A 24,247-nucleotide genomic window follows, 5' to 3' on the forward strand; every position below is an offset into this window, starting at 1 on the left:
GGGCTATCAAGCCCTCAAACAGCGAGTCTGCAGCGGTGCTGACTTGAGACCGGTCTCTACCTGACCGGAGTCACGCTGTGTGTGTCCGTCAGGAAACACGCTGTTTACAAGTAGTTCCAGCAAACATCCACTGATACATTCCGATGTAAACAACCTCATGATAACCTCATGTGTTTTTAACTGAGGATAATACCTGTGTTTAGTCTAGAAAAAGGTAAATGTGTGCATTTTATTATAAAGTTGTGTATATTTACAGACCGTTGCAAAAACTAAGAAGCTTATAAACATCAGGTTTAAAACTAAAAGAGCTTTGAAACACAATGAAAGATGTTTGGAGTTGTATTTGAGTTATTCATTTAAACTTTTTGTCTAAGAGATGCTGATCTGAAACCGTTGTTACATACAGTTACGACATTTCCTGTTTCTGCCGGAGAGAGGGGAGGCCGTCCCAAAGCTTGCTGCTGTATTTACTCCCTCCATCTGACAGGAGGGAGCCTCGTTGAGCTGCGAGTGTGGCTACAGACGGAGTTCATTCCATCACGGAGGGGTAGGGTCGAGGGAGTGGTTTGGGATTGGGCCTGTATCTATGGAGAAATCTCATTGCTTTTTTGTCGAGGGAAGCATGGAGGGAAGCCATGCGCAGCTTACTTCCGGGTTTTAGGACGCGTCACTGCAGCTCTCTCGTCTCCTCTTCACACACCACACGTACTTACAGCCAATCAGCTCTGAATTATGTGAGATGATGTATGGTGGGGATGGCAGCTCTATGCCCCTATGGTCATTATTTTTTGCCACACACATAAAGGCCCAATCCCAAACCACTCCCTCGACCCTACCCCTCCGTGATGGAGTGAACTCCGTCTGTAGCCACATTCACAGCTCAACGAGGCTCCCTCCTGTCAGATGGAGGGAGTAAATACAGCAGCAAGCTTTGGGACGGCCTCCCCTCTCTCCGGCAGAAACAGGAAATACGTAACTGTATGTAACAACGGTTTCAAATCAGCATCTCTTAGACAAAAAGTTTAAATGAATAACTCAAATAAAACTCCAAACATCTTTCATTGTGTTTCAAAGCTCTTTTAGTTTTAAACCTGATGTTTATAAGCTTCTTAGTTTTTGCAACGGTCTGTAAATATACACAACTTTATAATAAAATGCACACATTTACCTTTTTCTAGACTAAACACAGGTATGATCCTAAGTTAAAAACATATGAGGTTATCATGAGGTTGTTAACATCGCAGTTTATCAGTGGATGTTTGCTGGAACTAGGCTACTTGTAAACAGCGTGTTTCCTGACGGACACACACAGCGGGACTCCGGTCAGGTAGAGACCGGTCTCAAGTCAGCACCGCTGCAGACTCGCTGTTTGAGGGCTTGATAGCCCACTCCCCCTCCACACTCTTGCTTTGGAACAGCCCTCAATATGGCGGACCCTCCGCGTGAACGCGCAAACGGAGGGGTAGGGTGTAGGGGGCGGTTTGGGAATGGGCCAAAATAGGAACATATTCTGAGCATGCGCAGTGTAGTTTTTACAGTCACCATTCAATTAGACAGTGAGAGGGAGGGGCATGATCGGGTTTTGTCCCACATGGCTCTAAACAGCTCAATAGGCACACTGTCACTGTATACACTAATTAGAAGAACACAGACTAAAACAGCAATGTACAGACGAATCAGATGATTTTCATTTTTTAATACTTTCTGCTGACACTAGGTGGGGCTGTGCCCACTGGCCATAGGGTTGAATGAGAGTTACAAAAGTATTTGTATTGCATGTCTTGATGAAGAGGCAAGTGTCTAATATGCTCATAACATCTTGACCTCCCACATTATCACATTGACTTTGTAAAGATTCACTTCACTGTGTGTTGCTTCTTTTCTCTGTGTGATCATCCCCTCAGAAACAGGCTCTTGCCTGCTGTAAGTATGTACAGGTTTTGTGTAAATTATTAATATATGGAGAAGATGACCACATAACACAAACACTGAATCTGGTTTATGTGAATTTCTCCCTGACAAACAAAAATGATTTGAAACGTGTTCTCATGTGGACACTGAGAAGAGATGTGAAAAGCCTTGTAAACATTTTTATAGTATGGAAGTGGGAGACCAAGCACACTCCTCGCACAAGAAGACAGCGACACTGGGGACCGCTGAGACGTTGCGTCTTCCAGAGCAAACCTTTGTTGTTAACATATGGAAAGATACATTTGTTTGATATATGGTTAGTTGTCATTATTTTCATAACATGATTTCTTAATGAATAAAAAAAAAGTGCTTTTAACTTCGAACGCATGTTTTTACTAGCAACTGATCCTGCAGATGTCCTATCCAATAAAGAATATTCCAAATGTTCTATGTGAGGTGGCAGTGAACACTTTGAAGCTCACTGTCAGCTTCTTGAGAAAACAACGCCTACACAGGAGGTGTGTTCAATATCCCACGTGATTAGCCCCGTTGCCCAGGGTGACGTGGGCAGAGCTAAGAATTTCACGACATCAATTAAATTTACTAATCCTGAGCAAACATGTGACCTGTCTTTTAGTCTGTTTGAAAAATAAAGATGTTTCGCTATGGAAAACCAAATAATAATAATGGAATCCTTTACCAGAACATTTCCAATAACAGAATCATCAAAATCATTAAGAGGCGATCCAAAATAAAAACACACAATGTAGTCTTGTCTTTAAAAAAAGTATCATAAGTATCATCTTCCAGTTGTAATTGTCTCTGTACCAAAAATGTGAAAATAAAGCATATGCAGTACAATAATGAATGTGAAAGGGTCAGATGAAATTGCTTGCAGGGTGCAATGCTATTGACTTTAGTTGAAGGAAGAGTTTATATAAGAGCAAACTGTCACTCCAGGGTCCTTCAATCTTGCCAAACAATGCAGGGCTTAGGAGATAAGGAAAATATATTTATGATATTTAAAACCTAAAAGCTATATCAAACAATAAGCTCTTAAAGTAAATGCATTTTCAATATATTTTAATATGATCATGTCGTTGTGTTGGCAATAAGCTAAAGTAGCAAGAATATAACCTCCATGTTGTGGGATACATAATAATTATGTGGGTGCAAGGGGCTCACGTTACCTACAGTGGGTGCTATTTGTATTATCAGTTTACCCTACAAGGTACAACAAAGCTAACAATTTAATCAAAAACATTCTGTTAAGACCCTTGCAGATCTTGGAAGAGATCTATTCAGACAAGAACACATTTAAATCCTCAGCATAGGTTTACCAAGTGTGCTTTTGAACACTTTGTACCCCCTTTTTAATGACTAGTGTTGCAACAGTAAAGCAACTTTTAAAGGTGCCATATGACTGAACATTTCTGATCCTCTAGCCTACATATTTAATGTTATCTTTTATTATTGACAGTATTGCATAAATCTCCCTCAAGCAACAGGTGTGGCAACCCAATAAAAGAGAACTAACTGATTATCCTTTTCCAGGGAGTGCCAATATAGACAATAGAAAAGGACATAGGTAGAACAATTCCCAGGTTTGAGTGATAGTGTCTAGCCCTGGACACATTTACTATGGTATTTAAAAAAATACATGACGTTTAATCCTTGATTGAATTGCTTTATTTTCATTTTTTAATCGATGTAAAAAGGTCAAACAAAAAAAGTGTAATAGTGAAGAAACTCAATTATGTGGCATTTGTACTTTCCAAAAAAAGTGGAACAGGGATTATATTGATCCTGAGTAAGTAGTAATACATGATAACAGAACATCACATTCAATAATTAATATATTTCTGGTTATGCCATTGTTTCTTTGACTTATTGATAACTCAGTGAAACTCAGTGTTTAGAAAACTGTGAGGAACAAGTCATACAGCGATCATTTTGGTCCTCAGTGTAAAGGTTAACCAAATGCAAAAAATGTCTTGATATTTTTACAACAGTCATACATATATTATATTGGTCGTCACAGTTAGAAATTGTAAATGTTTATAACAATGCTGAACAAAAAAAAAATATTTGCATTTTTAGAAAGTATTTAAAATAAAGTAATAATATATAAGTAAAACAGAGATTGTATTGGACCTAATGGATAGGTATACATGATAATAAAGTAAAAAGAAAAGTCATACAGATATTATATTGGACCTCAGTGAGTTTTAACCATTTACAACATTTCAAAGAAAATCTTGATATGTTCATAAAAAGTCATACAGACAATAAATTGGTCCTCACTTTGAGTAGTTGCACATTTGTAGAACAATATTAAAAAAATTAAAAGTAATACAGAGTTTAAAGTGATCCCAAGTGAGTGGTCATAAACGATAACTTTGCATAAATATAACTTCCTTTGTTTCATTTCCATAACAAAATAATAGAGGGCCTATGGGTCCTGAGTGAGTAGTCAAAACTCTTCAACAATACTCAAAATGTCATATTTCCATTTCCATTACAATGGCCTTTCATTGGCTTCAGAAACTCAATGTGGCATTTGTACTTTCCAAAAAAAGTGGAACAGGGATTATATTGATTCTGAGTAAGTAGTAATAAATGATAAAATAACATATAACATAATATTCAATAATTAATATATTTCTGGTTATGCCATTATTTCTTTGACTTATTGATAACTCAGTGAAACTCAGTGTTTAGAAAACTGTGAGGAACAAGTCATACAGCGATCATTTTGGTCCTCAGTGCAACAACAACATGCAACAAAAATATATTGATATTTTTATAACAGTCATATATATATTATATTGGTCGTCACAGTTAGAAATTGTAAATGTTTATAACAATGCTGAACAAAAAAAATTATAATTGCATTTTTAGAAAGTATTTAAAATAAAGTAATAATATATAAGTAAAACAGAGATTATATTGGACCTAATGGATAGGTATAAATGATAATAATGTAAAAAGAAAAGTCATACAGATATTATATTGGACCTGACTTTGAGTAGTTGTACATTTTTAGAACAATAATAATAAAAATTAAAAAAGTAATAGAGTTTAAAGTGATCCCAAGTGAGTGGTCATAAATGATAACTTTGCATAAATATAACTTATTTTGTTTCATTTCCATAACAAAATAATAGAGGGCCTATGGGTCCTGAGTGAGTAGTCAAAACTCTTCAACAATACTCAAAATATCATATTTACATTCCCATTACAATGGCCTTTCATTGGCTTCAGAAAGTCCCTACATTACACACATATTTTATGTCAGCATTTTGACAGATATATGTTCTTTTCAACAAATGGTACTATTATTTTCTTCAGAATAATGTTTTAATATAAGAATATGTCTAATGCCATTTTACATGTCGAAGAAACCTAAATTGACTCTACCAACATGACGTGTCAGTTTGTCTTGAATCCCTAATTTACATATTCCTCGACTAAACTCAGAAGCTCAGATGCGCTCTCCAGTGCCAACAACGCATTCTTTGGTTTGAACTGCTCATTTGGAATATGGGGAAATGGATGGCAGTTTGGATACTGAGTCTTTTTGTCGTCCACTCCCAACGCCTTCAGATTCCTCACTATTTGAGGAAGAACTCTCAGTTTGAGGTTGTAGAGGGAAACTTGTGCTGCAAGGGATAAAATGGAGCTGCTGGTGGGATGCTGACCATCTCTCTTATACTTTGCAGCTGTGAGAGACTTTTCCACTGCTTGATGGACTTTGAACAGACACCACTCTGTGCTCGCCCCGCTAACGTCTTTGTAGGCTGCGTCGAGATCACAGCGAGCTTGTCTTCTCCAGCGTTGGGCCTCTTCTTTGTTTGGCCTTGGGACATTTTCATTATGTGTCCAAAAATTGTAAGAACGGTTGCTTCTGGAGAATCTGTCTCTAGCATTTCTGTGATGCCTGGCCTCCTGATTCCATTCATCATAGAAGTTCCTGAAGTCTGATCTTCCGCTTGAATAAGATGAGCCTGTATTTTGGCCTTTGCCCTTCCCTTTGCTGAGCTCAGCAATTTGATTATACAGGTATTTGAATGCCTCAGTGGCAAGATCTATGCAGTCAAGGTTTTTGTCAGGATGCCATCTAAGATAAAGTCGTTTGATGGCTTTAAGCTTTTCCTCCTCAGGAAGAGTCCAAATCTCTTTTAAACATTTGTCAATTTCCATTTTAGCTTCTTCAAGAGAGGCTGGTGAGGATCTCGTAGAAGAGGAACTTGTAGTTGATGGTTTGGAAGAATGTGGCACAGCTCCTTCTAGTGGGACCATGTCCATGCAAGAAGTATCAGCAGATGTAGAAGCAGCAGAACTTCCTTTAGGTTCTGGTTTCTTTTGTCTTTTAAACTGATACAGGTCAAGACAACTGACTTCAATGGGCTCATCTTCTCCAATTTCTATTTTGTATCTGTGTGAATATGGTCCCGACTTCCCAGGCAGTTCTTCAACAATAACTGCATAGATATACTTGTTGTTGGTGCTGTAGCCAACATATTCGCCCTCTTCAAAGTTATTGAGGATGTTCATGTCTAAGGAATCATGCCATTCCACTGGGATTTCTGTTCCAGGGGCTGGTTGATTGTGGAAAATGCTTTGAGTTTCAGCACTGTCATGGATCCGATTCTTAGCAAGAGTTTTCAGAACATCTTGCATATTGTTACACATGAGAAGGTGTATGAGGACCAGAAGGTGTTTCGATCCAAATATGTTGCCTAAAAGAGCATTAATCTCCATTGTCAATGTCATATTGATGTCACTTAAGACCCTAGGAATTATGTCGTTGTTGTGTTTCAAGTAAAATATGCAACCTTGTTGCTCTTGTTTGACAAAAACATCGGTTTGTGAGGCAGTCTGGTGTAGTGGTTGTTGATTTACCCAAAGCTCAGTTTTTAGACTATTGCAACAGACAATCTGGATGCTGCCAAAAGTCTTCTTGCACATCTCAGTAGCATCATCTTGTGTTATTTCCCCCTTGGACTGGTCTCTGATAAGACAAATGAGTCCATGTATAAATGCTTCTGAGGACAAATGACTTTCAAACCATCCACTAAATTCACAGTCAGCACCAAGTTCACAAAGCTGCATGTGAGATTCCACTACTTTCTCCTCAGTGAATTGAGACAGCATATTAGGCTTAAAAGTTTGAGGCAGCAATCGCAGCAACCGGTGATGCTCAAACATGTCATCGCCTAAGTGACACTCACTAAGTTTCTCAAGCAACAAAAACTTATTCTCAAGCGCTTTTTCCAACCTTTTGCTCTCAAACACTGTATCATTGTAGTAGAGTTTGCAGGATGGGTATACTTTACCATCTACTGCAGGAAGATACAAAGTCATTGAATTATCAACAAGGGACTGGTTTTCTTCAGTTTTGATTAACAGGAAAAACTGCTCAACAGCACGTTTCACAGTTTGCTGTTGGTTTGGGTTAAGATGAGGTTTCTCGCAGGAATCAGCATAAACTGCCGCCAGAACATTACAATACTGCACTGCTGTAGGTTTGTCCTTCACACCAATTTGCTTGAAGAACTTTGAAAACATGACATCGTTAGGAGAAATGTTGTACAAATACGGTCTGAACTCGCGCTCGTGCGGGAGTGAAAAAGAAGTATCATCAGGCTTTGCAAGTTCTTTGTCTTTTTCAACCAAAACCACAGGAAGACCAGCCAATGTTTGGACTTCAAACGTGTTTACTTGCAGGTATGTATATGCACTTCGAAAAACCTCAGCACGGGTTTTGATCAACTTTTGATCTTTACAGGGCGACTGACAGATGTTCCTCATGTTACTGGTGACACAGTTTGACGGTGGTTGTTCATGAGCTCCAGCTTTATTCATCCTTTCCATGACTTCCTCTGACTTATAAACAGGTAGATGTATAATTGGCATTGAGGACCAAATCAGTTCTTGATGCTTGGCTTCAGTGTCTATCAAAGACCCCCTGATTTTAACGGCAGTTCTCTCAGCCACAAATGGTTGGTGGTAATTTTGCAGTTCTTCTTTAATTTTCACAGGAAAAATGAACTTGATGTCAGCCATTTCCTCCAGAAACATTTCCTTTTCGTGCTTGTCCTTAATCTGTATATTCAAGGCTGCTTCGAATATTAAGGATGACTTTGGTTCCAAATCTTTAAGGTCACCATTTCCTTTTGCTTCTGATTCTAACTGGTGTGCAAAGTTTAATATGTCATCTTTTGACACAACATGCTTCATTCCAAGGTCTCTCAGTAACTTCTTTGGTCTGTCTGGTAGAAAAAGCCCTTCACACAAGTCAGTCCAAAATCTCTCAGGTACAAACTTCTCTTTGGGCAATATTTGTTTGTACAGCTCAACATTCTCATCAAAGAAGTATGATGCCTTCTCCAATGTGCCTTGAGAATTAGCAATCAATTTCACTGTCTTCATTGAGGAGATGATTGTTTTCCTACACTCACAATGAATGAATTCTGATGTCAGTAAGAGTTTGAGGCAGTGAAGCTTCTGCATTTCAGTGAGTGTGTGTACAACAGGCAGAATAAACTTCATGAAATAGTCCAAATCAGTCATTATTTGGATGTTCAATGTTTCTGCTAGACTGATGTTTGCAGTACTGTTTTGGAGAAAAGTGATGTTGCCGTCAGATAGGGAGAACAAATCCGGAAATGTCTTTGAATATGTGCTGTTGAGGATGAATACCTCTTTAGTTCCATCAATCCTTACTCGTTTACCATGTATAGTTTCAAATATTGGCAAAGATTTGAGCTTTCTTTGATATTCTTGTTTGTCTTTGGACTTGGATACTCCAGACTGCAGGTCCCACTGAAGCTCTTTCAAATCCTTATTTGAAAGCTGGGAAAACTCGGAGTGGTTTATGTTGTAGAGCTGCTCCAACACAGAGCCTTTAACATTCACATCCATAAGTTCAGAGTAAAGAAGTAAACGTTGTTCTACAGGCATCTCAAAGAAGAATATACTTTCAAGCTTCATAAAACCAAGTTTAAAAAGGACGCCCGATATGTCCTCTCCAGAGGTGCTCTTAATCACACTTGGCATGTCTTTCATTGTTTTCAGGAAGTGTTTGTTGTTCAACCTTGGACACACAACAGGTAAAATGCAGCAGTCGCTGAAGAGCTGCCTGACATCACTTAATGTCAGGCTTTCTTCATCACCATTAGATGGTGCAGGTTTAATTTCACTTGTTAAGAACTTCCAAAGTGATTTCAACCACTTCAACATGGTCTCATTTGGGACATGAAGACCACTTTGTGGATCAACTTCACAGCTCTGAAGAAGTTGCTGAATTAAAGGCTTCAGATATTTTGCTGCACAGGGAACTGTCAATCTTTTGACAAGGTTTAAAGTTCGTAGAGCATCAATGTTCTCTCTGTTTGTCTGAAAGTCTGCAAATTGTTCCTTGTCGGCAGAGAACAGACTCTCATAATTCGATATCAGCTTGGGAGATTTGGAGTCAAACACTCTCAAAACTTTATCACTTGTGAGAAGAAGTGGAAGTCCATTGAGTGTAATGGAGTTGTCTTTTGCTGTCTTTTTAAAGTCTTTTAAGCAGAAACTCAAGAGCTCTGAACATCTTTTTCCATCTCTGATCAAGGTGGCAGTTATGGGCAGGGGTAAATCCTTGTCTGTTTTGGTCGGGTCATTGACGGGTATTTCTCTCAGGAATGTCTGCACACTTGAAGGATTCACATATCTTACTGCAATGCCTGCGGATCTGAAACTTGTCCAAACATTTTGCATGAAAGAAGGTACTAATTTCATTCCAAGATCTTCCAAAATTGGCATTATCCTGTCTGTTTCAGAGTGTGTGAGATAAGGTGCCTTAGTGGTTTCATTTTCTCTGACATTACACCAGTCAAAAGAACATGTCTTCAATTCTCGGCCTGCAACATTGCGTGTTGAACTCCTCAGAACTGGAATCACATCAAGACCTTTTTCTTTGATTGATCTGTAAACCTCATGTATCATTTCATGCCAATCCTGGCCAACATGTTTGGACACGTTTGGCCAAAAGCCCACATAGAATGACTCAAGACTTGCATAACTGATTTTCTTTTTTGCAAAGTGGTGGCAGATGTACTGAAGGAGATCAGCATAAAGTGGAGCAATGAGATTCTGTTTCAAAGATGCATTCCAGTTAGATTTTAGACTTTGCCCATCTTCTATCCAAAGGCCTCTCCTGGCAGAATCTACCTCAAAGTTTGCGTTGATATGCACTGGCAGTCCAGTTGTTCCTGGCAAAGGAAGTGAACAAAAGGCTTGTCCAATAAAACACATGTTGCTAGGTGGGGCTTCACCAGAGAACTTTGAGCTCACACGCGCCGCGATTGCTGCTTGAGGAAGTTTTTTTGGAAGTGTTTGGTCTCCTTTGCCACTGTTCTTGAATGTCCCAAACTGTTCTGCAATGATCCATTTACTTTGTCTTTTATCGGAGGTTGAAATGAGTGCACCGTATATAGCCTTGTCTGGCGTGATTGGTTTGTCAGATTGCAGTGCATTTTGTTGAAGCTTAACAAAAGCATCTTTACTTTCTCTGCTTACCTGTGGTAGGCGTTTTTCAACCATAAAGATCGTTTTGAGATTCCCTGAATGTTCATCGATATCATGGACCTCTATTTTGCAGATGTTTTTCAGAAACAGAATCAGTCCTTCAGGATCTTCAGAGAGTGCCGAGCAAAGTTCGTTCATGTCATGGTCTGTGACTCCCTGCTGTGATATTTTAGAGCTGTTTGCCATGGTACCGATCCTTAAGGGTAATCTGAACATGGTGCCATCTTTAAGGGGAAATTTGTCTGGAAGAAAGGATTTGTAGACATCCATGTACATGTTCTTAAAAGTGTCAGCTAGTTTATAGCCAGTGCCAGCTGGTTGTTTGTCTGAATGACCATCAATGAATTTTTGATTGGGATCAGAAATGCAGAGTAGTTTATCTCCAGTGAGGATGGAGGGGCAGTCAGTCAGATGGTAAACAGAGTTGAATCCTACTCCGTATTTCCCTGTCTTCCCTGGAGAGTTGCGCTTTCCTCCTTCTCCCAGCTGTTGAATGCCCTTCAGGTCATCATCAGAAAACACTTTGTTGTTGAAAACACACAGTGCTGGACCCTGCAGTTTGTTCCATTTCTTTCCAAATGTTTTTTCTGTGCCATGCTGTCGTTTGTCCCAAACAAAGTGAATTTCAGTTGCCTCTGCATCATCAGCATTTTGGATGAGCTCTTTAAGGATATCTTTCTTTGATGGATAGGCTGAAATTATGTTTTTAATTCGAACAGTTAGTTGTTCCTGCTGTTCAAAATGAAAAGCAAATGGAGAAATGTTCTCAACTGTAGAGTTTTGCAGGGTATGATGCCTTGTAGTTTTGATTCCAAAGTGACAAGCCATAGCACGTGGGATATCCTTGTGACATAATGTCACACCTGGATCAACTGCCATCCATGGGCTGTCATTGTAAAACATCTCACTTGCAGGTTGTAGAACATCATGTACATTGGGTATCAGACAGTTGGTTGTCTCATCTTTGGCCTCATATATTCCTCTGAGAATTGTGAGACAAATCAAACGGTCTTTCTTTGGCAGGGTCTTGTTGCCATGTTGAGAGTGTATTTCCTGCAGCACAGTTAGACGCTGACTGGTTGTAAATGATTTTTCAACTCCTACATTTTCCCAGAGCCTCCTGAAACCCTTAAAGGCAGTTGGAAGTACATAGAGATAGGGTTCTGCTTCAAATTGCTCACTTTCCGCAACACAGTTTACATTTATAAATGTACTGCCAACAAGAATGAACGGGAATGAATTTGCCCTCTGTGAAATGCAAGTGGAATCCACCAAATCACTGAGCTCCTGATCAAGAAACTTATAGCATTCATATGCTATTTTGTGAAGCATGGATGTATCAATACATTGAGATTGCTCACATGCTTCTTTCAGTTGTTGAAGCACTTTGTCAGGCCCTGGATTGACTTGAACTCCCAAAACTTGCAGGAGTGGATCAGTGTTGTATATTTTCAGATTGGTGTGATCCAGCACGTGTTGTGTCATGTTAACAAGTGGGGAGCATTTTTCACCAAAAATATCTGTTGGCCTTCTAAATGTGACATTTCTTTCCATTTTTGTATCACCGGGGGAAAATGCTGGGAGAAATGCAGTCATCCTCAGTGTTTCCCAGTGGAGAGAGCCTTCATCACTCATGTGATTCTTCATAAGTTCAAGCAGGCAATTTAAATGACCACATGCTTTCTTTTTGTCAAAGCTCCAGGTCTGGGGAATTGTGCGTGCTTTCCCTGTGATTTCTTCCAATGGGAGATGATCATTTGCCATTCCAAGTTCCAACAAGCGTTTAATCCTTTTGGGGGAGCGAAAGTCATTTTTGGTACCACCGAGTAAGCGTCCTTCTTCTGGTTCAAAGAGACAGGCCACTTTGCCTGATGGATTCACAAGTTTCCTGATATGCTGGAGCTGTCCGCCTATTGTGGGGATGCATGGATAGCAGACCAGAAGTTTGTCAAGTTCTTTGAGATTAAGGTCGATCGCATGCAGCACAAGTGTATCTCTACTCTTAGGGTCCATGGTGTCAAGGTTGTTGAACACAGCCTCTTGGTAAAATGTGTCCCAGTTCCATGTTCTATTCTGCAAGGCCTTCTCTAGGCCAGACCGTTTGAAGCTATTTCTCAACCACAGTGGAAGAGAAACAACATGGTTGGGTGCTTTGACATGTGTCTTGCACACTTGCACTGCAAGTTCACTGATGTCTTTATCCTCTTCAATACTCTTGTGTAGAAATATGGCACTGTTCATTGAGCACCAATGTTCTCCATCACTAAAGAGCTCTGGGCCAATGGAAGGCTGAGCTATGGCGGAGTACAATGCATCAACCAAGGGCTCGAAAGTGTCACTCACTTTCTCTCTGTCAGGCCAAAAGGTATGATAACAATATGTTTCCAGTTGCTTGTTTTCAGACATTTTCTTTAGTGCCAAAAGTGCAGAAATATATGCTGTCACTACAGGATCCTCAAGAAGGGCTTTGTTCCACTCGTGTTTCACACCACTCTCCCACAGACCTTTGCGGTTGCTTGTCACAGCAAATGTTCCATTTACATTGACTGGAAGACCAGTGTGAATGGACAGAGGAAGGAAGCAAAATGCCTGTCCTACAAGATCTGTTTGTAGTGGGGCCAGCTTCCCAGTTTCTGGATTATTTTGCAAAGGCACAGCAATCCCCCCGATGGGCAAAGAGAACTTGGCTTGCTTGTTTTCTTGAAGGGCCATTTGCAAGGACTTATGTGTCCCAAAGCAGTTGTAAAGGAGCCAAGATTGGACTTCAGTTTCACCAGATTGCTGACTAGTTATTTGGACAATGTTGACTGTGCAGCAGTGAATGACCTCTTTGCATTTCCCATCAAGTTTCATTAATGCTTTCTTAGCTTGCTGCTGCTTGGACACGCTTGATTCATCAGGAATCCTCATTGTACTCTCAGTGGTTTTGGAGACATTGAAGACTGTTTCTATTTCGTTATCTCTTGGCGGGGTTGATGCATTGTTTGAGATACTTTGTAAAGATAACATATTGATGTTCTTCAAAAACAGCAGGTGCGTTTGTGAATTGTTTGTAAAGTGCTGTTGAAAAGTGATGATTTGTTGTTTGTTAAACACTTTTTCACTTATTTCTGACATGATAGCCTCTTCTTCAGTTCGAAAAGGTAGTTTGATCAGAGTACCTGGATATGGTTCAGGGGGACTTTGGCTTCTGAAATTGCAATCAAAAATGTGTTCATATGGTGCAAACTGACCAGGAAAGCAATGGAAAAGGTGTTGCTTTGAGAGATCCAGCTTGAGTCCAGGATTTGTTTTATGTTTGATGTGTTTCGTGAGGTGGGTTACATTTGGATCAAGTATGAGAAGACTGTTGCCACTCAGGATAGAAGGAACATCTGTTACATGATACACAGTATTAAATCCAAGTCCAAACTTTCCAATTTTTTCCACTTTGTTTTCTTTTGAGGCAGAGCCAACTCTGACAATATTCTTCCAATCCTCAGCTGTGAATTGCTCATTATTAAATGCCCAAAGGCAAGGTCCCTGACAAAGGGCCATGTCAGGGTCAATGAGACTTTCAGGGGAGTCTTTGTGCACTCGTAAATCCACCAAGAACTTGCAGGCTTCTGCCCCAGCATCCTCTGCATTTTGAATGATCTCTTTGAAGATGTCTCTTTCTTCATCATACTCCTTAAGGATGTTCTTAATCCTCGTCGTTATCGGTTCAGATTGTCCAAACTGTTCTATTCCCACTAACTCTGGATCGAGAATGTAGGTACTAAGAAATCGGATGTTAAACCATTCAGCAGCTGCTTTTGTGATATCTTCATGTACAACATGAACTTCCTCCTGGCTGTACTTGATCTCATTCAACCCATTTTTGCTCACATCACAGAAGACTGCTGTTGACAGTGGTTTAAGGGTATGTTGTTCACCCTGAATGAGAACTGGCACTGGGATATCATCCTGAACCGTCTTCTTCTCTTTCCACAGCCACTTAAGAATCTCTATTGACACTTTTACCTCAGAAGAACTTGCAAAAGGCTGTTGGGTTTCTTCAATGGTTTTCTGGATAGAATGGAGAATGCCAACAATTTCTTGATCTGAAAGCAATGTTTTTAGTCCAAACTCCTGAAGCAACTTCTTGTATGGCAAAAATTCATTTGGAACCTTCCTAATATAAGAACTCAGATCAAGATTTCGTGGGTAGTCTAGAACCAGATCCTGTGGTGATACAAACTGGTCGTGGCTCCAAAGCCAGTGTGTATCCTTTTTCATCTTCCTTGAAAATTCATTTATGTGGTCTTGCATGTGTTTGTAAATGCTATGCAGCTTTCTTTTAAAATCCACATTTGTGTCAGGATCAGTCATTTTCTGTGCTTTTGATGTCAGAGCAGACAAATTCTCTATCACTTTTTCAGGTGGGGGTAGGCGTTTGAGACCAAGTTGGCTGCTAACTCTGTCACTGAAAGTACCCAGAGGCATTACATGCTCAACAATGTCCTCATAATCAGAATGTCTTGTTTCATCAGGGCAGAAGAAACAACTTCTCTGAGATGTGTCATTGCCGTACGTGTTATCATTACCAGGCTTAGTACATGGGATCCATTTTAGCATGTTGATGCGATGAGGCTGCTCAGGAGAAAACTTAAACAGATCATTAGTATCCAACATCTTCAAGAGCACCTGAGCTCTATTAAGAGCCTCAGTTTGAGAGTCAACATGCGCTTTGTCAATCAGTGTGGCAGCATGCAAGAAGTGCTGCGGTGACACATCTACTTCTTGGTTTAGTAAGCCAAGATCAGTTAGGCTTTGAAGCATCTGCGATGTGCCAGTGTAAAGAGGTGGAGGGAAGAAATCTGACTCGAAAATGACTTTAAAGGTTTTAATTCTTGGATCAAAAAAGGCTGAGGGTTTTTTCAGTTCTCCATTCACTTCAATGAAGCTCAAATCCTTACATCTGTGTTTCAAGGTCTGATTTTGAGAGAAAAGGATAGCTCCATGCTGTAAAATCCAAGTCATGATTTTCTCAGTGTCTTCTCTTCTGCAAGCCCTGCTCTCAATACAGTCAATAAGGAGATGAGCTGCTTCAGCAGTGTCCAAAAGTTGAACTTTGAGCAGCTGTAACAGTCTGCGATCAGCCTCAGTTGCACACCGCACAACTGAATCAGGCATAGGGAAATCTGTTGGTACTTTTAGACCAGACATCAGAAGCACAGCCTGTTTTGATTGAGCTGCAACACATGATCCATTCATGGTTTGAAACAGAGGCAACTTTGAGAGTAAACCTTTCTCAATGACTGAGAGACAATCAAGACGAGAGAGATAATCTTTCAGTTCTTCTCGTGCTCCGTGAGAGGCAGTTTTGAGATCCCTGATGAGATTCTGAGAATCTAGGTTCACCAATACTTTCATGACACTCCTTGGAGATGGGCCCAGCACATATGAGTCAAGGTCTTCGTGTTTGAGCCAGTCGTTTTCTCTTACCGCTGTGCCACCAAGTTTGTTCACCAACTCAGTTATTTTTTCTGGCAAGTGCATCTGCTTCCTTTTCTGAAAAATTAAGGTTGTCTTCTGCTCTAGTGTAGCTAGTGATACTGGCTGACTGACTGACAGGGGACTGACTGGTATCAATGGCAATCCAATGAAATTACTTAACTCTTTGAAGTGAGTGTTGAGAAATGTCCAGAACTCTTGGAGCCACTCTAAAGGTGGATGTTGATTGCTGCTGACATCCCAGGTAACATGCCCCTTGCTCATCTGCTTCCAGTCCTGTGGCAAAAACCTCTTTGTATATTCAGCCACCCGTTTTGCATCAATGTTGATGACCTTGAAAATATCTGGAAAATTGGTTTGAATACATTCATTAGTGAGTGAAAACATACATATGACAGATGTTATGCATTTTTAAATCGCTATACTATAAAATGATTTGTCTTACTTTCTCTGGCCAGTTCTTTCAGGTGGGCACTGCAGGCTGGACGGAGATCATCGGGGATGAAGAGGTGTTTGCAGAATGGTAGCAAGACTCTGGACAAAGGATACATTTGTTGAATCGGCATGTAACAAAAACAAAGACATTTGTATATCATTTAAATTGAGATGCATTCAATATATATCCAATAAATACAATTGTATTGTCTGTACTAATTCTAAGATTGGATTTGGGCAACGTTTAAACTTAGTATAGATGTAGTAGTAAATAAAAGAGAAAAAATACAGTATCTAAAAAGAAAATAAATCTACCTTGGAAATTCATTGCTGTCAATCAAAGCAGTGTCCTCCTCTCTGTCTGTGAACGATCTGAAGGAGCCATCGTTGAGTGGAAGAAGCTGAAGACCTTCCAGTTCTCTATATTTTTCATCACTTAAAATGAACTCCAAAAGGCAGAGTTTGTCATGTTTAGAGATAGTGTGCACGTCAATCCTGCGGAGCGAGCCCCTTATGAAAGCTGGTGTCACGTGTTTTAGGGTGTCTCGGTGTGGATAGGCCTCATCTATAGCGCTTGCAACACTACCTGGTAAGGTGACAAGATTTTCTCCACAGGAAACCAAAGTCCTTTTAATTGCAGCCAATATGTCACTGCTTGTTGGACCATTACAGGGGAACACAGCTTTTGATGGAGTGATAAACTCTCTTTCATCTTTGGCAAGAGAGAGGACAGCCACATTCTGCCTGAATAAGTGATCAAGAACATCCAGAGCAACGTCATACCATTTGCGTTTGTGCTTTATCTGGGCAATTTCTGGCCACAGATCGTACACTGAAGAGACAGGCAGATTATCTTGTTGTGCAAGCTTGATAGCATCTTGAATGATGATGATGTATGCCTGTGGTAGCACCTCCTTCATCAGCAATTCATTCCACACCGCATGTTCGTCATGTTGCTGGTCTTCCTCTTGCCACTTGATCTCTCTTCTGTTGTCTGTGAGGCCAAAGCATGCGTTGATATAAACTGGGAGTCCGGTCTTATTGGATTCATTGTTTGGTAGGGGGAGAAAGCAGCTCAATCTGCTCTCACTACTGTCTCTCTTCTCACCACAAGGGAATGCCAAGTCAACTTGAGGGAAAAAGCTCAACTTTTTCGCAAGTGAATCAAGATGTTCTACATTTCCTTCTTTCATGGTACATGTTGTTAAAAGCCATTTTGTTTCTTTGTGGTCTTCTGAGTTGAGGGTTATTACTTTGAATCTTGTTGAACTCTCAATGATTGAATCGTCTGACTCCAGAACGACATCTGTGGAGATTGAGGATTTCACTTCAAGTCTGGTTTTAACGGTGCCATCGATGTTGATATGTATCAAGGAAACAGAAGTCACGTTTTTCAGGAACAGGAGGCTTAAATCTGCATCCGCAATGAAGCTATCAAAAAGCTCAACCACCCTGTCAGAGTCATAGAGATTATCTGAAATATCTGATGCCTCTTTGCGCAAAGGGAACCTGAAAATTGTCCCGTCAAAGTGTTGATCCTCGTTGATGACTGATGACCATTCTTTTCTGCCAACGAGCGAAACTATATCTCGAAAAGGTTGAAACTGGTCATGCATCTCTATTAGAGCTTCCTGGTGTTCTGCATCATCCAAAGACCACAGAAAACCGCTATTTCTTTGTCCAAATATTTTTTCCTGGGGGTCCATCATGCCGAGGTGATCTGAACTGAATATACTGGGCACATCTGTGAAGAAAGTGGATCAACATTGTCATATTAAGTAACTCTGCATTTTCTCTAAGAACTCAAACTTAAACTGAGACAAACTATCTTTATGTAGTTTTACCTGTTATGTGGTAAACAGAGTTGAAGCCGATTCCAAACCTCCCAACTTTGTTTGGGTCATTGCGCTTGACACTCCTCCCTGCCATCTGAATTCCCTCCCAGTCCTCATCAGTGAAGGCTGCATTGTTGTATGCATAGAGAGCAGGACCTTTCAAGAAAAACACAAACAAATTAGATTTTAAACATTAGATCAGAGCATTTGTGCATGTTTATTAATTTTCTTCAGTCTCTCTAATAATAATTGCTTGTTTTGGATGCTATCCATGCATATATTAAATAGGCTAGAAATATAGGAAAGGCTGAGGGTGTACACAGGGCCGCCCCTCCCTACAGGCCAATCACGCAGGCTGCATGGGGCCCCGCCTTGCGCAGGGGGCCCCGCCCAGAGGGCCTCAGCTGCTGTGCGCAGTTCTCCGCTCAGTTCTCCGCGCACCCCCCGCGAGAGTCAGAGTGCGGCACACGCCGCTGTGTGGACGGGCCGTGAGAGGTGACAAGAGGAGCACGTTTGTAACCCGACACCGTTGCAATGAATCGACATCTGACCAATCACGGCTTTGATACGGCCACTAGTGCAGGTGAAGAGATGTCGGTGAAAAGACAGTTTCAGTCCGGCGCAAAAAACAAAACATGAAGAAACTAGCGCATCACTCGAAGGTGGGTTATTGTATGAGTCAAATGTACAACTTACGAATGTTGTATAAGTCAAATTGCCAATTGCCATCTTAAAACATCAGCTGCAATTCACGACATGAAGAAGGCAGTCTCTGCAGAGCATATAGGCTAATGGAGATGCAGTTATTTCCAGCATTCTTTATTTAACATTCATTCATTATGTTATGCCTTTTATCTGCTAATGTGGAGGAAGAGTGATACACTGTCTCTCTAGTTGGCTTACATAACAGTTAAAGTTTACAGCCTAAAAAACATGGAGCATTTTTTCCCCTTTTATTCATTTTTATGTCAATTTGCACATTTCATGGTGATGCTCAGCCTCTCCCCTTAACTCCTAACAGTCATCATCATGTCAACCACAACACAGAGAAATACTGATAGAAATGTGTGTGTAGTTGTTGATACATTGCTGACAGAGGGAACTAGAATACAGATTTAAGAAATATCAGTTTTTGAGCATGTCATAAGCATGTTTTGTCTTGACTATACAACTATATTATAATAAAACAATATAGTATTTGTATTATTGAATTGATTATGATTATCATTATTAGTAGAAGTAGTTTATTTGCATTAATTATGTTTTTATCTTTTTGAGGCTAGTATTTGGCAGGAAATGCAAAATTCACCTGTAAACCCATACTGAACGACATACATGCACATTTACCATTTACCTCACTGTATAAAAAAGTAACCGTTGATAATAATAATAAACAGGAATTATATTTGCAAAGTAGCCTACTTTGTTTCCAAAAAAAAAAGTTCACGCCTGTCGGTTGGGGGGGGGGGCCTCATCTCACAATGTCGCTTGAGGCCCCAAGTTGGCCAGGGGCGGCCCTGGGTGTACACATATGTTTCTGCTTTTACAGTGCTCTCGATGTCAAATTGAGAACCTTTGAATGATTTCAGTAATATAGTAATGTTGTGGTGTTTAGTTTAATGTGGTGACTACTGTTTACTGTATATGTTACAGGCAGGGGTTACATTGGGCCGGGGCTGTCCGGGGCTAAGCCCCGGCCCATAGGACGATGCTCTGAAGTCATCACCCTCGCTCATTTGTCATTTGTTTAAGCCATATGTTAAAACATCTCTCGTTCTTAATATAGACTTTATTTAGGGTCGATATGTGTTGACTTTACTTTAAAATAGCAGATCTCTGTGACAGGATATAGTTTTTCCGCTTAGTGAACGTGTGTCTCTGCTCCGATCAGGAGCAGCGGGTAATATTTACCTCATAGAAAATGCAGCGTAAACATGACGTGTTGCTATAGCAACGCCTTTTGTCTACTGCGGTTCCTTATAGATAGAGAGATAGATTGAGAGAGGTAGATAGATAGATAGATATATTGATAGATGGATAGCGTCCGCCAAAGTACAATAATGATTTCATAACTGACTTTTCTGACTTTTTGTCCGGGATCATGGTGAAATATGATCGTGTTTTGATCTGCGGAGACTTTAATGTCCATGTGTGCTGCGAGTCTAAACCTCTGGTTAGGGATTTTTTAAACCTCCTCCTTTCGGTCTTATTCAGTCTGTGGCTGGCCCAACACACGATAAAGGACACACCTTAGATTTAGTATTATCGTTTGGATTGTCTATCTCTGTGGATGAAATCTGTGCAGGAACGCGTATCTCAGACCATTTACCGGTTCTGTTTACAACCTCGATCCCTTCTGTAGGAGTCGAATCACGTGCTCCTGCGCGTTGTCTGCGTTCAATTAACCCCTTGACTGCCTCACAGTTTTCAGATGCTTTTAATACTTATCCGATTTGTAAATTAGAGGTGAACTGTGCTTTTAGTGCGGATGAGCTTATCTCTTTGTTTGATTCGACATGCACACTAATACTGGATTCCGTTGCTCCTTTTACGCTTAGACGCAACAAAGTTCTCTCAGAGCCGTGGCTCAATGATTGTACTCGCGCTTTTAGACGCGCTTGCAGGCGTGCAGAGAGAAAATGGAAAAAGGATAAACTTCATGTCCCCTTAGAAATTCTTCGTGCTTGCCTTTCCAATTATCAGACGGCAGTTAAAGCAGCCAAAACAGAGTATATTTATCTGTTAATCTCCAAAAACAGCAATAAACCTCAAGTTCTTTTTAATGTCCTCAATTCGATCATTAATCCTTGTGATGCTTCTCCAATTGTGCCATCAACTACTCTCTGCGATACATTTCTTACATTTTTTATCGAAAAAGTATCTGTTCTTAGGCTAGTCTATACTAGTGCTACCCCAGATCCTGCTCCCTTTCTGTGCCCTGCTGTCCTCGACCATTTTGAGCCTGTATCCCTCTCTTCTCTCTCGGATGTAGTCAAGCACCTGCGGCCGACAAACTGCACCTTAGACAGCATTCCCTCTCGCTTCCTTAGAGATGTTTTTGAATCAGTTGGAACAAGTGTTTTATTGCTTGTAAACACCTCTCTTAGCTCAGGATGTGTCCCAGCTGCCTTAAAACATGCCGTGGTTAAGCCACTACTTAAAAAGAAAAATCTCGATCCCTCCATTCTCGCAAATATCAGGCCCATCTCCCAGCTACCCTTTTTATCTAAAGCCCTGGAGCGAGTAGTCTACGCCCAGCTGCAGTCATTTTTAACCATGCATGGTATCCATGAACAATTTCAGTCTGGCTTTAAACCTATGCATAGTACTGAAACAGCCCTTTTAAGAGTTTTTAATGATCTGCTCTTAGCCGCCGACTCAGGTAGCCCAGCTGTCTTGGTGCTGTTAGGTTTAACTGCTGCCTTTGACACTGTGGATCATAGTATCCTGTTGTCACGGCTTGAACAGTCCACAGGCATTACAGGCTCTGCCCTTGCATGGTTCAGGTCTTATTTGACGGACCGTAGCTTCTCAGTGCAGTTAGGTGTTTTCTCCTCTGCCAAAGCCCCTCTTACCTGTGGGGTTCCCCAAGGCTCGATTCTGGGCCCCATCCTTTTTCTATTGTACATACAATGTACAATAGAAACATTGTACATTGTACATTGAACCTAGGTTCAATTCTCACAAAACATAATATCCCCTTCCATTGTTACGCTGATCATGTACAGATTTATCTGCCTCTCAATCAAAATGCCAACTCACTACAGCAGTTGAAGGACTGCTTAACAGAGATTAAATCCTGGCTGAGCCAAAACTTCCTCACCCTCAATGAGAGCAAGACCGAGGTCATTTTTTTTGGACCCCAACCAAACAGTCTCCCCGGTTGATATTCTGGGCTCCCTCAATAAAAATATCCTCCCCTCTGTTATGAACCTTGGAGTGACCTTCATCAGCGCCTTTAAATTTGATAAGCAGGTTAGCACTGTAAGTCAAGACCTGCTTTTTCAAAATACGACTATTGGCTAAGACCAAGTCGTTTTTATCTTTTAAAGACCTAGAAAGGGTTATTAACGCCTTTGTTACCTCGAGACTGGATTACTACAATGCTCTGTATGTGGGTATGGATCAGGCCTCAATTAGACGCCTCCAGCTAGTTCAGAATGCAGCTGCACGTCTTCTCACTGGCCATAAAAAGCGCAACCATATCACCCCAATTTGGCTTCATTGCACTAGCTTCCAGTTCGGTTCAGAATAGATTTTAAACTCCTTTTATTTGTTTTTAAAGCCCTAAATGGGCTGGCTCCTGCCTAAATAGCCGAACTCCTCCATCGCTACACCCCAGGCAGAGCCTTAAGGTCGGCTGATCAGCTGCTGTTGATAGTGCCTAAGACCAGGCTTAAAACCCGAGGGCATCGAGCTTTCGCAGCGGCCGGCCCAGACCGTGGGGGTTTTTAAATCAACACATATAACTCACTTTTTCTCTCTGGCTTTTGTTTAATTATCTATTTATTCATTTATTTATTTATTTATTCATTAAGTTCTTTATTTTAATATTTATAACACAACATAGGATTTCATAAAGTATTTTTAAAATAGTTTATACATTATTCGAATATAGGAATAGTAGATAGGATTACTTAAAATATAGTACCTTATATTTCATCTTTTTTCCCTTTAGACCCTTGCGGTTTATTCTTAAAAATCCTTACCCTTACCCACCCCCCATTTTCCCTCTGCTGGTCTATGGCCTTGTAGAGGGTAACGGGTTACAGAGTCGCTTAGATAAGCAGGGGAGTGCATCTGACGAAGAGATAGGTTGTTGTGCTCCCTATCTCTGTTTCTTATCCTATATCTAATAGAACTGCTCGGGTCTTGATAGATTGAGTGGGGAAGTTCATGAGATCTTTCTAGAGGGTTATCAAGAATAACTTTTATCCAATGACCTTTCCCCTCTCTGTCTGTGTCTGTGTATTCTCTTGTTCCGATTAACCCAGCCAAATCTTTTTTCTTCTTTTGTATCTATATCTACGCCGGGATCTGGAGTCGAGGCTGATCCTCTTGCTGTAGTCCTGTGTCTTGGATCCTCTATCCTGAGTTCTGGATTAAGTCGTGGACTTCGGGTCGTGGCTGAACCTGTCTCTGCGGTCCTGCCTTGGGTCTCGTCATGCTGCTTCCCTGATGGCTTCCACAGGATTGTAGCTGACATCCTCGTGGAATCATCTTCTTATTACAGACACATGCATTTCCTAACATTCGGTCTATATGCTGTAAAATGTATTATCTCTTCGATTTACACACGGCATCTATTGCACGTCTGTCCGTCCTGGGAGAGGGATCCCTCCTCTGTTGCTCTCCCTGAGGTTTCTCCCATTTTTTCCCCTTAAACTGTGGGTTTTCTCTGGAAGTTTTTCCTTGTACGATGTGAGGGTCTAAGGATAGAGGGTGTCGTTTTTCTCATACTGATATTCTGAACAATCTGTGTTGTTGTATTTGCTGTAAAGTGTCTCTACTGTAGGCTATTTTTATTATATGTACAGCACTTTGGCTCGACCAAAAATAGTTTATAAATGTGCTATATAAATAAAACTTGATTTGATTTGATTTGATAGAGAGAGAGATAGACAGATATATAGTTATAGATAGTGTAACATCTTGGAGAATACAAGATCTTGGATGACTGAGCTCACATTGAGGACGTAATGCATGTGTGCAGGTTACGTGCCAGTTGAATAAAGATGGACACTGGGAATGAGAGAAGTAGTTTGCGTCGTCTGTTTATGTAGACAATTATATGTCCATAGAACAGAACATTACAGATAGATCGATAGATAGTTATAGATAGATAGAGAGATTTGTACCTAAACAAAACACAAGTCTAACACCAATCGTTTAAATCAGCACTCTTAGCAATATTTTATACTTCATGCTATCTGCACAAACTATATCATATGGAAAGCTGAGAGTCCACAGATTCTATTGGTATAAGTTTCATCCCTGTGCAATCAAAACTCACTGTT

General features: G+C 40.5%; 1 protein-coding gene across 2 annotated transcripts in view; it reads right to left on the minus strand.

Moving 5' to 3' along the window:
* Positions 1-3,582: 3,582 nt before the first annotated feature.
* Positions 3,583-24,247, minus strand: part of si:dkeyp-118h9.7 (sacsin) — a 28,411-nt gene continuing 7,746 nt past the window's right edge. Inside the window, exons 5-9 of one of the 2 annotated variants that reach the window (XM_034203979.1) lie at positions 18,240-18,386; positions 16,711-18,139; positions 16,406-16,494; positions 11,272-16,304; positions 3,583-11,145 (exon numbers count right to left, since the gene is read on the minus strand). In XM_034203979.1, the coding sequence (XP_034059870.1) occupies positions 5,362-11,145; positions 11,272-16,304; positions 16,406-16,494; positions 16,711-18,139; positions 18,240-18,386 (12,482 nt within the window). In that variant the 3' untranslated portion in view covers positions 3,583-5,361. Of the gene's footprint in view, positions 16,305-16,405; positions 16,495-16,710; positions 18,140-18,239; positions 18,387-24,247 lie in introns of both variants that reach the window. The other variant, XM_034203978.1, reaches the window with a different exon arrangement.

Source organism: Gymnodraco acuticeps, unplaced genomic scaffold (assembly GCF_902827175.1).
Source record: "Gymnodraco acuticeps unplaced genomic scaffold, fGymAcu1.1, whole genome shotgun sequence".
Classification (NCBI taxonomy): Eukaryota; Metazoa; Chordata; class Actinopteri; order Perciformes; family Bathydraconidae; genus Gymnodraco; species Gymnodraco acuticeps.